This window comes from Typopeltis vanoorti, chromosome 13, assembly GCF_054136105.1.
Source record: "Typopeltis vanoorti isolate ZY-2024b chromosome 13, IOZ_Tvanoo_1.0, whole genome shotgun sequence".
In the NCBI taxonomy this organism is placed as follows: Eukaryota; Metazoa; Arthropoda; class Arachnida; order Uropygi; family Thelyphonidae; genus Typopeltis; species Typopeltis vanoorti.
In genome coordinates this window covers 58,942,225-58,960,397 of record NC_143561.1, presented here as the reverse complement: position 1 = coordinate 58,960,397, position 18,173 = coordinate 58,942,225, and the positions used below count along the sequence as shown (strand labels likewise).

The window sequence follows — 18,173 nt, the reverse complement described above, 5'->3', positions numbered from 1 at the left end:
AGTAAATGAAGAAGGACAGTGAGGGATTTGGACAAAAGAAACAGTAGAGTGCATATGCTACCTTAGAGTTCCTCTATACATGCAATCATGTTTGTCAGGATAAAAACACTACCGCACAAAATAAATATATAAATAAATTTTAAAAAATAAATATAAAAAAATTCCTTATTCCTTCCTACAGCACTTAAAAGCAATTCACTAGAATATCTACAGAAACTGGGTAAGCTATGTGCCAGGTGCTCATGAAATTTATTTTAATGCCTCTCTGCTGTTTAACCAATCATAAGTTTCAAAAAAGGAATTAGCTACATTAAATCTTGACTTACTAAATGTTGTTACCAAAACTGCAGGCTTTAGTTCCTTGGAAAAAAAAAAAAGTTCTATATAAATTTTAATCAGAAATATTCAACTCTACTAAAATAATTGGATAAAAATACATCCAAATTACTCATTAACAAATGAGTTGCTAATTTATCAGGTCATCCCCTAACAGAAGATGAACTGAATGTTCTACAATGGGACCATAAATCTGCTATCTCTCCCAAACAAATTCCCTATCTAAACTTTAAGTACATTGAAAAGAATATCATCTTTCTTGTAATGTAACTAAAACTTTTGAGGCTAACAAAGTTATTTATGATGCCCAACCATCAGAACTGATTTTTACAAACTGGCTGTACAAAATGGTTCCTACAAACATTTGGCTTTGAAATAATGATGGAGCTTTAATATACTGTGTTTCCATTACATAAATGTAATGGAAATATGTAATAAGAACTGAATATTCCACCTCCTGAAGTGAAAGCACTGAATTCTTTAAAACACAAAATAAGTTATTACAAAAGCTGGCAAAGAAACATCACTGCAGTCTTGGATTTCAAATCTCTTGATTGTAAATGAAATTTCTCCTTTGGGATTGGAATACATCCCCATTAATTAGTAGGGATCCTACCAAAAGTCAACTAAATAAACCAAAGTTGCTGGATAAAATGACATCCATTGATCTATTCAAAAATCAGAACCTATGCAAGACCTCCTAAAATATATGGTGAACCAAAATTACATAAAAATAACTCTCCATTTATACCTACTGCAGATTTCATAGGAAGTCCCACTTATAAAATACTCAAGATTTTTTGCCTAACCTTCTTCATCCTCTCATTGCCACTCAGCTACTTTGATAAAAAAAATCCACAGAATTTCTCAAAAAAATAAGACAAAGTTGAAAGCTTCAGACATGGTGAGTTTTGACACTGTCTCCCTCTTCACAAATATTCCTGATACTTAGAAAACAGAAGTTTTAAACCAAGAATTTCCGTCAGACACTGTGAACTTCTTCAAATTTACAATCACATCAGGTTACTTCATGTGAAATAATAAACCGAACAAACAAGCTGAAGGAACTGTGATGGATTTACCACTATTACCTAACCTAGCTAAATTTTATCTAGAATGATTACAAGAAAGAATCTTTGCTCTCAACCTGAAACTGACCATTTGGCTACACTACACAGATTTATGTTTTTGCAATTTGGAATCACAGAGCCAGAACTATTCCTATCTATGAAAAATCAGCAATTTATATTCTCAAATTAAATTTACATTTGGAAAAAGAATTTCCTTTCTAGATGTTCATATCAAACAGGAACCAGATGGATCATTTTCAACTTATCTACCAGAAATCAACTTTTACAGATTGTTATATTCATAATGCACTTGCTCACCATCCATCTCAAAAGTACAATATTGTAAAATCCTTATTAGCTACAGTACAAAAAATTTCTTCCTATGAAGGATCACTCAAACAAGAACTAAAAGGTAAGGTATCAAACGAACAACTTTACTAAATGGCTACAACATTAAGAATAATGCAAAAAATAACTGACAGCTTTCCTATGCAGTCAAAGAGAAGATGAAGGCCATAAGACTCCTGTGCCATATACAAGGGTGGTCTGAAAAGTTCTCGGCCTCGACCATAGATGGCAACACTATCGGCACGATTTTTTTTTTTCTAAGTTGGTACATCTGTCATAAGCATCCATGTGAAATTGCAAGTCATTCTATCCAGTAGTTTGTTTTATACAGCTGTCTGAAGCAAAAGTGTTGTCTGTATCTCTTGAAATGGATAAAATTGAGTATCATGTAGTTATAAAATTCTTCGTAAAAGAAGGTTTAATGCCAAAAGAAATTCATTTGAAGTTCATAAAAGTTTATGAGCACTTTTCTCCTTCGTTTTAAACAATTAAGAAATGAGCTACCAAGTTTAAATGTGGCCATACCAGCCTTGAAGATGATCCATGTGAAGGACATCCAAAAAGTAATAACACCAGAAATCATTGATCAACTGCACGATATGGTATTGGATGACTGGGGAGTCAAAGTGTGTGAAATTGCTGAGACTATCGGCATTTCAAAAGAATGGGTAGGCTATATTTTGCATGAAAAATTGCAAATGAAAAAGCATTGCGCAAGATGGATGCCATGATTGCTCACAGCAGATCAAAAACGCACTCGCATGAAAATCTCTGAACAGTGCTCGGGGCGTTTTAATAAGAATAAAACTGATTTTGTGTGTCAATTTATTACTATGGATGAGACTTGGATTCACCATTACACACCAGAATCCAAACAGCAGTCAAAACAATGGACAGAAGTGGTCAGCACCAAAGAAGACAAAGTCGGTTCCGTCAGCAGGAAAGGTCATGGCATCAATGTTTTGGGATGCTAAAGGCATTTTGTTTATTAATTATCTAGAAAAGGGTAAAACAATGATTGGGAAATATTATTCCAATCTTTTAACCAGACTAAACGAAAAAATTCACGAAAAAAGACCTGGTTTGCAGCAGAAAAAAATCACCTTTCATCAGGACAATGCACCAGCCCACAAAGGTGTTTTGGCAATGGGAAAATTAAGGAATCTGTACTATGAATTGTTGGACCATCCACCCTATTCCCCATATTTGGCTCCCTCTGACTTCTATCTCTTTCCAAAACTAAAACTCTTCCTTGCTGGTCAGTTTTCTTCAAATCAAGAGGAGATTTCAGCTGTAGAGGGGTATTTTGCAGATCTTACTGAGAACCACTACAGGGATGGGATAATGGCACTGGAATAAATGTACTAGTCTTAAGGGAGATTATGCTGAAAAATAAAAATAATTCATCATCATCATCATCAAATTTCTGCCATGTACCCTCAAGGGGTGTACAGGATATGATAGCACTACATGAAAAAAATTACATCATTATTAACCTCCTATCTACAATTTTTTTCCAAATCAGTCTGTTACTTGTCAAGACTCCAACATTATCAGATCTTATATTTCTATCGTCTAAAGCACTTTGTACCGTATCAATCCACCTATATCTTGGTCTTCCTCTGGGTCGTTTTGCTGCCAACCTGGCAGAGAACACTTGTTTTGCTAATCTTTCCTCGCCTATTCTGTTTAAGTAACCATACCACCTGAGATTAGCTCTGCTAACGCATTCCTGGATGCTGACAATGTCAAGTTCTTTCCTAATATCCTCGTTTTTAATATGATACTGCCATTGATGCCATCTGTTCATGCCTATAATCTTTCTCAGGACTCTCATATCTGTGGTCTCTAGTCTTTGGTCAAGTGTTTTACTTCTGACCAAGCTCTCAGATCCATAATTTAAAACAGGTTTGAACACTGTCTTGTATACAGCTAATTTAGTGTTCCGACTAATTTCTCTCTTATTCCATATGAATTTATTCAATTGACTTTCCACCATACCAGCTTTGCGGATTCTGTTGTCTATTTCTATATATAATTTACCATCTTCAGTAAAAATTGTGCCTAAAGAGCTGAAATGTTTTACTTGTTCCACAGGTTCTCCATTCACAACACAGTTGACATTTTCAATGATTCTGCCTATTTTCATTGTCTTTGTCTTTTTATTGCTGACCTTCATACCATATCTATTACAACAGCTATTCAATTTAGTCACAAAATCTTGCAGACTTGTAGCAGATTTATTTAGAAGTATAATCATCCGCATAAAGCAAAGAGCTGACATTAACATCTCCAATTTTGATATCATGTTTAATACCACTTTCCTTCATAATGTGATCCATATAGATAATGAATAACAGAGGGGATAATGTACATCCTTGTCTCACACCAGATTTAACATTAAACCATCTTCCTGTATGTCCTTCAATTCTAACTGCTGACTTACAACTCAAATAAAGACTAAGTATTGCTTGATATAATGCCCCATTGACAAAATATAACTGCAGCGTATTGAATAGCTTCTCTCTTGGCACCTTGTCATATGTCTTTTCCAGATCGACAAAACTTAAATACAGATCTTTGTTATATTCCCATGCTTTCTCGACTATTTGTCGTAAAGTGAAGATCTGATCCTGACAGCCTCTATTTGGCCTGAATCCAGCTTGTTCTTCACCAAGCTTTTCATCCACAATTCTACTCAACCGTTTCTCAAGTATACTTGCATAGATCTTGCCAGGAACACTCAGCAGGGAAATACCTCTGTAATTCTCACATGCAGTTTTATTTCCCTTTTTATATATGGGTACTATGAGAGCTCTACTCCAATCATCAGGAATTCGTTCCTCTGTCCAGGCTTTCTGAACTATGCAGTGCAGCCACTGTAAGACTCTTATACCACCATACTTCAGCATTTCTGGTCGAATATCATCTACTCCTGCTGCCTTTCCACATTTCAAGCCTTTGATGGCTTTTTCTACTTCAAGTATGGATATGTATTCCTGACTGCATGCCTGGTCAGTGTTTTTTACCACTGCGCTGTCATCACTGCTTGTTTCATTTAGCAGTTTTTCAAAGTAATTACTCCATACTTCAAGGATATCTTTTTTTCCTGTTTTCATGTCACCTTTATCATCTCTAATTCTTTTTACAGCACTCTTTCCTCCATTCCTAAGCTTCTTCAACAGCCTCCAGAATATTTTGCCACCTTCTTGATATTTATTTTCTATATTCTTGCCAAAGTCCTCCCATGACTTTTGTTTAGCTAGTTTTACACAGTGTTTAGCATTCTTGCATTTGTCTCTATATTCTCTAAGAGCACAAGCTGAGTTATTTGAAAGGAACTTTTGGTATGCTTTCTTGTTTTCCTTCACTGCCTCTTTATCTTCCTGTGTCCACCAGGGAGTTCTGATTTTTTTATCCTTAGAGACAACCTCACCACATGCCTCTCTGGCAGAATCAATCAATGTTTTCTTCAGAGTTTGCCACTGAATCTCCAAAGTTTGATTCCTGTTCTCAAACTCTTTCATTTTTTCTTCAATAATCTTTGTGGATTTTAGTCTACAGTTTACATCTGAGAGCTGTTCAACTTTTATTTGCTTTAAAACTTTCTTACATGTTATTCTTTTCAATATGAAATTCAATTTTATCCTGCTCAAGACTAAATAGTGATCACTTCCAATTTCAAATCCTCTGTACACTCTGGTGTCCTGCACCAGGGAGAAAACATCACTATCAACAATAACATAGTCAATGAGACTTTTCTTATTCCTAGCCTCTTCTCTCCATGTGAATTTGTGCACATTTCTATGTTGGAACATTGTGTTAGTTATAACCAGTCCATGTCCTGAGCAGAAATCCAACAGATATTTGCCATTATTATTAGCTTTGCTCTTTTCTCCAAATTTTCCCAAAATATTTTTGTATGTCTCACAATCATTTCTGCTATTTAGATCCCCAACAAGGACCAACTTTTCATTTTTCATTGTGTCAGTTACTTTTTCTAAAGCCTAAAAAAATTCCTCCACTTCTACCTTAGTAGAACCTTCTGTGGGACCATAAGCACAAATAAGTCTCATTGTCCAGTTCCCCATCCTCATATTTGCCCACATTACTCTACTTGAGACTGACTGCCATTCAAGAAGATTAGCCTCGTATTTTGTGTTGAATACTATGGCTACTCCTTCTTTTCCTTGATTGTCATTGCCTGAATATAACATTTTGTATTTATTGCTCAGAAAGATCTCGCCAGTTTTTGTCTTTTTTGTTTCAGTCACCCCTATTATGTCGATCTGGTACTTATCTAATTCCTCAGCTAGCTCCATTTCTTTGCCATTCAGTCTTCTTACATTGATAGTACCGATCTTTAACTTTGGTGATGTTGAGTTGGGGTTTATTTTCAGATTTGTTTCAGTAGCTGACTTTTCGCTGTTCGCCCTGGTTCCCTGGCGAAAACAACAGGGGCCTAGTTTAACCGGGCGACGCCCCAGCTGGCATGAAATTTTGTCATGTTGTACCATCATTCTATCTTTTGGTTTAACCAATAAGAATACAATTTGGTTGGCTAAATCCCAAATTGCCAGCCCATCGTCATTTGTTCAGTATCCAGGTAGATACCCAACAGGGTGCAGCACGAGAAGGTGAGGATTGGAAATTAGGTCAGAAGCCCTGGTCGGTTCTCTGCATTCCTTTAAAGGCTATGTGGAGGTCTCCTCTCAGTTATACAGTTTTGACCCTTAAGTACGCCTAAAAATAATTCTGAAATTATAAATTCGTTTTTTCATTGTTAGGCCAAGAACCTTTTCAGACCACCCTCGTATTGAGGACATTTCTGAATGTGTAGGCAAAGATTATGAGGAAATTAACAAAATTTACAATCTCTTACCCTCTCTCAAGGACAGACTTTCACCACTGATGCTACTCAGTGTTTAAAGTTCCATGTTTCTGCAACATGTCTTTATGAACAAACAGGAAGATCAGACAAAAAAACATTTCTGAACATCAAGATCATATCCAGCTTATCTAATCTCATAAATCTGGCCTGGAACAACAGGGAATCAAAAACACTAGCCATGGTAACAGAAAGGTTCGAGTTTTTTCGTAATGTCTGGAGGCCAGGAAGATACTTTTTTAAGCAAGTTTTTTAATTTTTTTAACTTGTGTTTTTGTGGGATGCAGGTAGAGCGATCTCGGAGGATAATCTCCATTTATCAATTGTATTCCGTGGCATTAAGGACGGCTGTGGCATTACCTTTATCCGCTCTGGTGATGACAATACTTTTGTCTTTCCGTAATTTCCTGAGAGCAGTTCGTTGGCTGGACGATAAATTACTTTTTGGAGGTGAAGGCTGGGTGAGGATGCTGGCAACGTCAAGTCTGATGTTATTTGCTATCTCCGGCACTAAGCGACAGATCCCACATTCGATATTATACATTACATCTAGCACCGGCACTTCTTTCAGTGCGACCACAAAAATTGTGGCCGAGGCTTAGAGCACTAACGGCATCATTGTTGAGCCTTTTGGAAGATAGATTAACTACTGTCTGCAGCAGTTGAATTTGCGGTTGGGGTTTGATTTACACAGGCTGTTATACTTTTTGATATGTTTATTTTTTTGGAATTCTTTCTGTGCGAAAGTTTCTGATGCCAGAGAGAATGGACCAAAGTTCAGGGTTAAGTACTGTGGAGAGCTCTGATTGTAAAGAGCCAATGCTGGCATTCGTCTCAGAGAGGGTGGCACGAGTAGCGGCGATTTGTTCCCACAGTAGAGCAAAGCCAAAATTTCTTGGTTGCACTGAAAGAAATGCACGTGTTAGATGTAATGTATAATATCAAATGCGAGATCTGTTGCTTAGCACTGTAGATAGCAAATGACATCAGACTTGATGTCGCCAACATCTTCGCCCAATCTTTGCCTTCAAAAGTAATTTATCGTCCGGCCATTGCACTGCTCTCAGGAAATTACGGAAAGACAAAAAAGTATCGTCAACACCAGAGCAAATAAGGGTAATGCCAAGGCTGTCCTTAATGCCATGGAATACAATAAAAAAATGGAGATTATCCTCCGAGATCGTTCTACCTACATCCCGCTAGAACACGATCCTACAAAAACACAAGTTAAAAAATTAAAAAACTTACTTTAAAAAATATCTTCCTGGCCTCCAGACATTACGAAAAAACTCAAACCTTTCTGTTCCCCCCCCCTTCCCGAATATAAGGTTTACCAAAAATCCACAAAACTAATTCCCCACTAAGACCTATTGTAGATGCCACTAAAGCACCTTGCTATAAACTATCAAAACAGCTGGCTAACTCTCTGACTCCGCTCATTGGACTTTCCACATCCTATATAAAAAAACTCTACCCATTTTAAAACCCCAATAGAAAATCTAACCTTAAATAACACAGACATATTGGTAAGTTTTGACATCTCCTCACTGTTTACCAATATTCCCTTAATTCATATCTTAACACTCTTAGTAAACATTTTTCCTTCTGACATCTTAGATCTCTTTTCTTTTGCCATCAATTCTGGTTATTTTTCTTGGAAGAATAAAATCTATAAGCAGATAGAGGGAACCGCCATGGGTCCCCCCCCACACACACACCAATTTTTATATGGAAAATTTTGAAAAACGAGCCATAGACTCAGCCCCTCTCAAACCTTCTATATGGCTAAGATATGCAGCTGCCGTGTTCTCTATTTGGCCTCATGGCCCAGACACATTAGACTCCTTCCTCAGTCACCTCAACAGCCTACATCCAAGAATCCAGTTTACGATGGAAAAAGAAAAGAATACCTTAGTTACACGCCTTCTAATGGTACACTTTCCTTCACTGTATACAGAAAACCTATGCACACACAGGCAGATACATTCACAAGCTCTCCGACCACCACTGTGTTCAACAACATGGCATTATTAAAACTCTAAGAGAGCCGACAATCTTTGTTCCAGTGGAACCACCTTTGTAACTGAGCTTGACCACATACACAACACCTTCCTCTCCAGTGGCTACGGCGATCATAGAATTAAAAAAATAATCAGTTCCTCCCCCATTCCCCGGCCATCTCTCCAGAAAGAGTTTAGAAATGCCATCACCATACCCTGTATCCATGGCACATCGGGAAAAAATAGCCAATATTTTAAACAAGTACAACCTACACACCGCATTTAAGCCTCACCACAAACTTGCTACCCTTATCCGTTCTACAAAAGATCAGCTCCCTCCATCTCAGTGCCTGGAGTTTATAAAGTACTCTGTTCCTGTAAGCTGGTGTACTTTGAACAGCCAGGCAGATCAGCAATCATCCGTCTAGAGTAGGGTTCCCAAAGTGGGCGATGAGATTACACTAAGAGGCAAGGGGGCAGCCAATGAACTTCCATAACTGAAGTTCGTTGGCTGTCAAGAGGCAACTGTTTGAGACAGTTTTATGATCTTTTTGATACCGATGTCGAGTTTTTTTGAAGACAAAAAGGCTTTGCTCAGTGATGAACTCAAAGCTATCAGGCATGATGTTGCTTATTTATCAGATATATTTGCAAAATTTAATGAAATTAATTTGCAGCTGCAAGGCAATGATATCAATCTAATTAAGGCCAAATCTTCTATCTCAACATTTATTTCAAAGTTAAATCTGTTGAAGCAAAACCTAGGCTGTCATGAGCTCTACCAATTTCCTAGCCTGTCCGAGTTAGATGGAAAGCATAGGGTGCAAACTGATGATCTGCAAGTTCACTGTGACAATTTGAATATGCTGCATGAAGATATGACTGGGCGATTTAAGGATCTACTTTCGTTGGAAGTTCCAGATTGGGTAATAAATCCATTTCCCAATACTAAGGTAGTGGGAGCCATGGAGGAAGAACTAATTGAGCTACAAAATTACTGAGCTGAAGCCAAAATTTAAGAAATCTTATCAAGAGTTTTGGTTGCAGAAAGAGATCTCTGCTCGCTATCCTTCACTGTGGGGAGTGGTTAAGAAGCTCCTCGTTGCATTGCAAACATCATATTTGGTGGAATGTGGTTTTAGTGTGGTCATGCAACTTCTTTCTAAACAAAGAAATAGACTCCGGATAACTCAACGTGAAGATTTAAGACTCCTGCTAAGTGATATTAAATCAGACATAGGAAAACTGGTATCACTCCATGAAGCCCATCCATCACATTAAGGATTTCTGAACATTCAAGTCAATAGCTGCTACTGAATAGCATTATAATACAATATTTGATTAGATTTTAATGTCAAGTTGCTATTAAAGTTAAATGTTTTTTTTGGATTTAAAATAAATGTAAATTAATCATTTGTTTTAAAAATGTTATTACCGTTCCTTCTTGTGGGTTGCGTGAATTGCTTTCCTGAATGTAAGGCAGGATCAGGTAAGGAAGAGGGACACTGATGACGAGTTTATGGAGTCGGGGGGGGGGGGGGGGTTGAACCACTGGCCTAGAGGAACACAAGTCATACATCTGCAACCACAACTGTGGTCAGCCAGGCCTGGCTGACCATGTCTTGGATACAACCCCATAGGATCTCTTGGGAAAAAAACCACCATGCTCTGCCACAGTAAATTCAAAAAAGAGAATATTTTTAGAATCCACAGCAGCTCTCAGAAATCAACCAAATCTAAATAAATATGGTTGCATTAAGTTTCATAAGATTTGGGAAACACTAATCATCAGAGATTCCACCTTACATTCCAGCCCACCTACAACTGGCCATAGAGGGTGCTCCACCTAGAGAGGACTCTAGAGTCACCCATGTGGTTGGCTTAGTATTGTGTGGTATTTGTGTATGTGTAACATTAGTTTTTTTTGTAATCCCTAAAGATTTCTCAGTGACTGAGACGAAATATAGGAAGTATTAAATTCTGTTTTATTCCTTCCTGAGTGCTGTATATATACAATCCATTAAGCCTCCAACATGATTTGATTTTACAAGTTTGTTATAATATAAATGCTAAAGTGAATTTTCTTTACTATGATATTTATGCCATGGAACTTTTCACTATAGTAGTTTATTATAGCACTGTGATTGCTATAACGAGTGAGTGTACCACATGTTTGTTATGCTGACAGTTTACTATAAATCTTAAAATTAACTAAAGTGTTGAACTTTTCTACTATGAAAATAAAAAAATTAATTTAATCTCTCTTTAAAGTACAGTTTCTACATACAGTTATTTGAAAAATTAAAGTTACCAAAGGCTATAATTTTTTGTGCAACCTGTTTCCTGCAATTTTTTTTGTAACCTGTAAGACCTAGAAGTGAGAATAAGGTTACACACTGTTCCTCATTCAAGAACTTTTTATCAATAAATAATGCTAACTTCAGTAATGCACAGCAATAGCTGATTCAAGTCGAAGTTTCTGGAAGAGAAAACTACATAGAAACTGGAATGCAAATCAATCATTTACTGGCAAAAATTAATTATTTACAAGGTGATATTTCACTAGCTCAAGCTATCATTATCTGAGGCACTATATAATAAACCCAGTAAAGACACAAAATAAAATGACCTGGATAACAGGGAGAGTCACATGTATGGAGGGCAATAATGGTGGTCTTTGTGGTGATTCCTGTTATTAATGATAGGTAGATAGGGCAGTGTGCCAAAATCTAGTCAAGATCATACCGCTGGTTCTGTTACAGTTATCGGGATTCAGCAGAACTAGTGCTTGTGAGGTAGACTGGCACTTTCTTCAATTTGATGAAGTGGTCTTTGTCTAAGGCATGGTGTGAGAGCCTGCTTTTTGGTTGTCTGTTCCAGATATATTTTTTCTTCTTTTTTTTCTGACCAACACAATGGATAATAAATATCCAACAAAATGGATAAAAAAAAATAAAAAAAAAGCCAAACTCCTTAAAAAGAACAAATCCTGCATACCCCTCAAAACGAGACCCCCCCCACACACACACCATATCTTTGCCTTACATCAAAGGTACAACAGATAAAATGGGAAATAAACCCTCCTGAAATAAGATAGAATCAGAATGGCATACAAACCACTGAACAAAATCTACCTTCCTAAGACAATTCAAGGATCACCAGGACCCTCTCATTTCCAAGTGTCTAAATTTCTACAGCATCCCCTGTTAGCGTGGAACTCAATATTTTGGACAGACAGGATTTTCCTACCTTGTTCAGGAAAAAAGAACAAAAAAAAATATATATGGAACAGAAAACCAAACATCAGACTCTCACAGCATGCCATAGATAAAGACCAGTTCATCAGATGGAAGGAAGCCAGGCTACTTCACAAATTCCAGTTTAAATCAGAGAGACTGCTCCTGGAAGTGGTACAAGTTCTACAGAATCTCGGCAACTGTAACAGAATTGACAGTAAGATCTTGAACAGATTTTGGCACACTGTCCTATCCAACCATCATCATTCATTACAGAAATCTTCACAAAGCATGCTACTGTTGCCTTCTATGTATGTGACTATCCTTGTTATCCAGATAATTTCATTCTGTGTCTTCACTGAGTGTATATTCTTATAGTGCATCAGATAATGAGCCAGCTAACAAAATGTTGGCTTGTAAATAATAAATTTTTACCAGTAAATTATTTATTTGCATTCCAGTGTCTAAGTAGTTTTAGTAATTTTCTCTTCCAGAAATTTCAACATGAATGATAGCAACAGCTGTGGATATTTGAACAAGGAACTACAAGTTCTCTATAGTAAGAACTGCAGAATAGCAGACTTAGTAATGAAAATACAGTCCACTCTAGCTATAACAAACTTTTAAAAGTAAAACAATAATTTTTAATCATGAAAGACATTAATGATGTTAACTTGAAAGTTTCAAGTTAACATATCTCCAGGAATTGAGAAAACATACCCTGACTATTAGGAGGATCACATAAATCTTCATACTGTTTCATTTCTACCTCCACTTTTCTTATGTCTGGATAATGTAACTGCATTAATTTCATTATTTTCTTGATGAATCCAACATAGTCTAAAAATGTTGAAAGAATTTTATTATCACATAAAAATTAAACTCATAAATACACTTATTATCAATTTCTGTATTCAGATAATATTTAAATGAAACAATTTCTATCACATTCCATTGGCAGCTTTAATGTGATTTTGTAGCAGGACATGAGACAACTGAAACCTTCATAACATCATCGCACAATTTAAAAAATGAATTTTATTGCTATTTAATAATAATACAAAAACACAGTTAATAACAAAATTGAATTCCTAAATTATTTAATATTTACTGTTTCATTAATACTTTTATATCAATGTATGGTAAAACTCGAGAGTTTAGCTATTATTCATTAATAAAGTAAATTTCAGAATTTTTTTTTAAACTCAAAAAGAAGGGTAATATGTATTTTTTTTTTTTTTAAATTTTGAAGTCACACTATATAACAGCAAAATAAATAAAATAGGAGAAAAAGAGGGAATATGATAGTAACATTTAAGTTGCTTCAAGGATTTTATTGGATAGATGCAGGGGAAATGTTTCCCTTGGCTAGAGGGACCAGAACAAGGGGTTATCCCTGGAAGTTGAATAAAGATGTGGTCAGTAAGGGTGTGAGGACTAGATTTTTTGCTTGGAGAGTGGTGAAAGAGTAGAATGGGTTGCCAGAGTCAGTTTTGCTTTGTCTGTTAATGGTTTCAAGGAGAGGTATGATAGATTGTGTTGATAGATTGGGTCTCTCGCGATTAGTCTTCAGGCTCTGTGGAGGTGCCCTTATAATAATAATATCTACAATTCTATTAATTTCTTTTCTGCATACACTTCATCTCTCACATCATCTTTGCCAATTCTGCTTTCAAATCTTGAATCACTTTCTCACTATCTTTCATCAGCTGCATTCTTTTTTGCAGTCCAAATGTAAGCAAACAAAGTTTGAATGGGAAGTATCTTCATGATTAGTCTACTTGTATATAGAAGTTATTGACTTCAACATCAACTGTCTTAGTATTCCATAATGCAAAGCACACTTCCTTTTGAGAGTATATTGCTATGCATTACAGGAAGGGTCGCTACCTAGATCAGTTTCTACCTTTATTGAGGTCTGGAGTTAGAGCCAAACTCAAGAATATAACAAGATTGCAAAATCATGTATTTCCCATATCCACGTAGTAAAAAGGTGTATCACTTTATTATTAAAATATTCTGGTAAAAATAATTATCACTTTTTACTACTTATATATGGGAAATATATAACTTTCTATTAATTCAACTTTGATATTTTCCTAGGTTTGGCTCTCACTGATGAGACCTCAATAAAGGTTGAAACCAGTCTACATAGTGAACCTTTCTGTAATGCATACAATATACATGTCTGAAAGGAAGTGAACTTTACATTATGGGATACTAAGGCAGTTGTTGTGATGTCAACAGCCAATACATACCAGTAGCCTATTTGTGAAGATACTTCACATGGAAACTGTTAATACTTGGATAAAAGATTAAACAAGAATTTCTGTCATGAATAGTTTACTTTGTTAAAAAAAAAACCTGCAAGCTTTCTTACCACTTCATGTTCCCTACTCTGATTTAAAGAAGCCTCATACTTGTAGCTAATCACCATTTCACATTTCCTGCATATCTACACTCACTCACTTTTCTTATTCAACCTCTCCACATAACCACTCTCAATATCTCTCCAGGCATACACATTACAATACTCACAGTACTGTATCATTTCTCAAAAAATCCACATCACATTTCACGTTATCTCTGTATTCTTTCTTTCATAGTTACATGGTGATCAGCATTCATTTTTAAAAAATTATGGAAACAGCTACTGAGTTATGGTAAAACTTCAGTTTAATTTAAACCAAAATAATCACCTGACATTTCAACCTTCATATGAAAGTCATCATCTGGACTATATGCAGATATGCATGAGGCTCTTGCTGGGGGGGGGGGGGGGGGGGGGGGGGGGGGGCTGAAAAATTAGGGCCAATTTAAGGACCCCCAAACAATGAGATTTGAAACTGAAGAATTAAAAGTATAAGTAATTAAAATCGAATATAACAAATTATGATTGTTTTCAGTTAAATTGCTTATGTCACTATGATATATATATATATATATATATATATATATATATAGCTCAGAAAAAGGGTGTCGTTGCTACAAGTCAATATTTAAATAGATCATAAGCCCTTTTTGAAAAAAAAAAACAAGAATGTAAATAATATTTATTTTCATATTTTTTTTGCATTAATGGCCTTTTGCAGTCATGCCACAAACAGGTAATGTTCATTTTTTGTTCTTAAAAGGGTGAAAAATTATTTATAAAACTCTTTGCATTGGGAAAATCTAATATCACTATTATTTATTGAAAATTATGTGAATAATTTGAATTATGATGATATTATTAATACATTTACAAAAGAAAAGTCTAGAAAAAAAACATTTGTAGTGTCTTTACTTAGTGTTAGTTTAACCTTTGTGTTTGATCTGTATTGTAAATTAAAGATACATACACCAAGAAATTATATACTTGGCTTAATCCTTTATCCAAGTGTAAGCAATGACTTAGCCTCTATATACGAGTTGCCCCAGTCCTGAAAATACTTCAGGTGTGAACTTTGTTTTGCTTACACTTGGATAAAGGATTATAAAAAAAAAAAGTATTCTTGGTATCTTTAATTTATAGTATAATCAAATGGAAAAACTTCCAACAACTATCTCAAATCCCAAGTATTTTAATAATAAGGTGCGACACCTTTTGGCTACTTGTATATGAAAATATGACTACTGCATTACTTCAACCTTAGTATCACTTCTGGGTCTGGCTCTAACTGATGAGACCTCAATAAAGGTTGAAACCGGTCTCGGTAGTGACCTTTCCCATAATGCATAGCATTATACATGTCCACAAAGGATATGTGCTTTGCATTATGGGATACTAAGGTAACTGATGGGAAGTCATTAGCCTCTATATATGAGCTCCCCAGTCTTGAAAATACTTCAGGTGGATGCAAACTTTGTTTTGCTTACACTTGGATAAAGGATTAAACCAAGTATATAATTTCTTATCCAAGTATATTAATTATCTTTAATTTATAGTATAACCAAGTGGAAAAACTTCTGATATTATTATTATTATTATTATTCAGGCCTCCATGGAATCAAAAGACTCATCGTGGGAGGTCCTTTCTAAGAAACACAAGTCTATCAAGACTCATCGAGGGAGGTCCCTCCTAGGAAACACAAAGTCTATCATACCACTCCTTAAATGCATTGACCATTCTCACTCTCACCACTCCATCAGGCAATGCATTCCATGGTTCAACCACCCTCCATGCAAAGAAACCACTCCTCACCCTCTTTCTCACAGTTTCCTTTTGTAACTTCCAGTGATGGCCCCTTGTCATGACTCCTTCCCGCTGGTCAACCATGTGAAAGAACTCCCCCAGTGTCAACCCTGTAACCACCTCTCAACAGTTTAAAAGTCTCAATCATATCACCCTTCCTTCTTCTATACACCAAACTCTGCAGTTCACACTCCCTCAGCCGATCCTCATAACTAACATTGTACAGTCCTGAAACTGTCTTTGTTATCCGCTTTATACCCTTTCCACAGTTAATTTATCCCCTTCAAATCTTGGGGACCAGATCTGAGAACAATAGTCTAAGTGTGGTCTGATCAGAGTCTTATACAATGGAATGATAACCATTTTATCTCTGCAGGTCAGTGTCTTTCTCATTATTGCAGCAATCCTCTGTGTTACCTTCACTACCTTTGCAATATGTCATCTAAATTTCAGGTTTCTATCAATCATCAAACCCAGATCTCTTGTCTCTCCTACTTCCTCCAATTTAACTCCTATCATAGAGTATGCAGCATCCCATCGATGTGTCCTAAACCTCAAGACCTTACATTTTGCTGCATTAAACTGACATCCCCCTTCATTTGCCCATCTATCTAGCTTATTCAAATCCTCTTGCAGGGCTACCACATCTGCACTATTACTAATAACCCTTCCCAGCCTTCTGTATTGTCTTTACTTAGCATAAGTTTTTTTTAATAAATGTAATGAATGTATTGTGTTTATATATTGAGTGTTTTTATTTGCCTTTATTCATTTTGTAAGGAAGGGGGGGGGGGCCCTAGAGCACTCTAGCGCTTCAGGCCCTACCCGCCCGCCTAGGGAAAAGTGTAAGTACAGCCCTGTGCCTACACATATATATACAAACTAGTTATATTACAATCTGCATAGTATGCTGAAGTCACATTAATGTCATCAACCATTAACACTATTGGCCTGACCTCTAGTGAAAAACAAAATCACTTACTACAAAGCCAGAGTCCTGTTATTTATCTGGTTACAAATCATTAATAAATATATTAAGCTAGTGAGTGATATTTAGGCTTAGGTGTGGTATGACACAATTTAATGGAATAATTACAGCACAAAGAGAAATAATTAAACAGTAGGTTTAATCATTTCAATATTTCATCTCTGTCACAGAGACATGTTCAGGAATGAAATGTTAAAATTGTAATAACATACAAGAAACAATAAGTGGAAGAAATGAATGAAGACTAAAGTCTTATGAGGGGCATCCTCTGTGGGTACTGTTGGCTAGCCTTAGATGTTGGGCGGGAGGCCTAAGAATTAAAGCTTCCCAAATCTTGGGAAGTTTAATACAACCATATTTATTAAGATTAGGCTGTTTTTTTTTAATCTGCTACTGATTCTAAAAAGAGTCTTAAGTTTGTATTCACTGTGATGAAGCAGATAGAAGAAAACTATCTTGCTCTGTGACTGACCATACTTGTGGGGCAGATGTATTTTTAGTGATCATCAAGATAAATGTTAGCAGATCTCTCATTCTGACCATAATATAATAAGTTGCAAGAATAAGGGACCTTGTAAACACCTGGAATACAGAGAGGAAATGAATCTTTAGAAGAGTGGAGAAGGGATGCCAGCTTCAAATGAGGTTTAAAAGAAAGCAACATGCTCTCACATAATTACTCACAGATAAATTAGAACAGAAACAGTATAGATGGTGGCCAATAAGGACTGAAATTATTACTTAGAGAAAGAACTTATGTGAATTGAATGCGTGCCATCCAAATTCTTGGGATTTTTATGCCACCATTATTGTTTAGATTAGGATAGTTGATTAAAATTTCACAGTTGTTGATGTGAGGAACAAGTACCTTTCCAGTCAATTTGGTGTAGGATGTTAAGAGTGTGATTCAAGAAGCTTTACCAAAACTGTTAAATTTTTTTTTTTTACAGACTGGAATTATGCATCCAGTTTCACCAATATCATGTAATGGATTTGGTATACTCCAGGATGGGCCAAGGTGTGTGTGTGTGTGCATGAAGGATCCTTCTTTTTCTTCATGTAGCTTCCTCAGTGAGAGGGTGCAGTACCATGTCCTTCCAGTTCTCTCTGTTAGTGGCTTTCCATTTTGTTT

General features: G+C 36.0%; 1 protein-coding gene across 1 annotated transcript in view; it reads right to left on the bottom strand.

The window, feature by feature from the left end:
- The window catches only part of LOC150100200 (uncharacterized), a 260,605-nt gene that overhangs the window by 122,860 nt on the left and 119,572 nt on the right, over positions 1 to 18,173 (bottom strand). Inside the window, exon 5 of the mRNA XM_090403094.1 lies at positions 12,599 to 12,718. Within this exon, the coding sequence (XP_090259220.1) occupies positions 12,599 to 12,718 (120 nt within the window). The remainder of the gene's footprint in view (positions 1 to 12,598; positions 12,719 to 18,173) is intronic.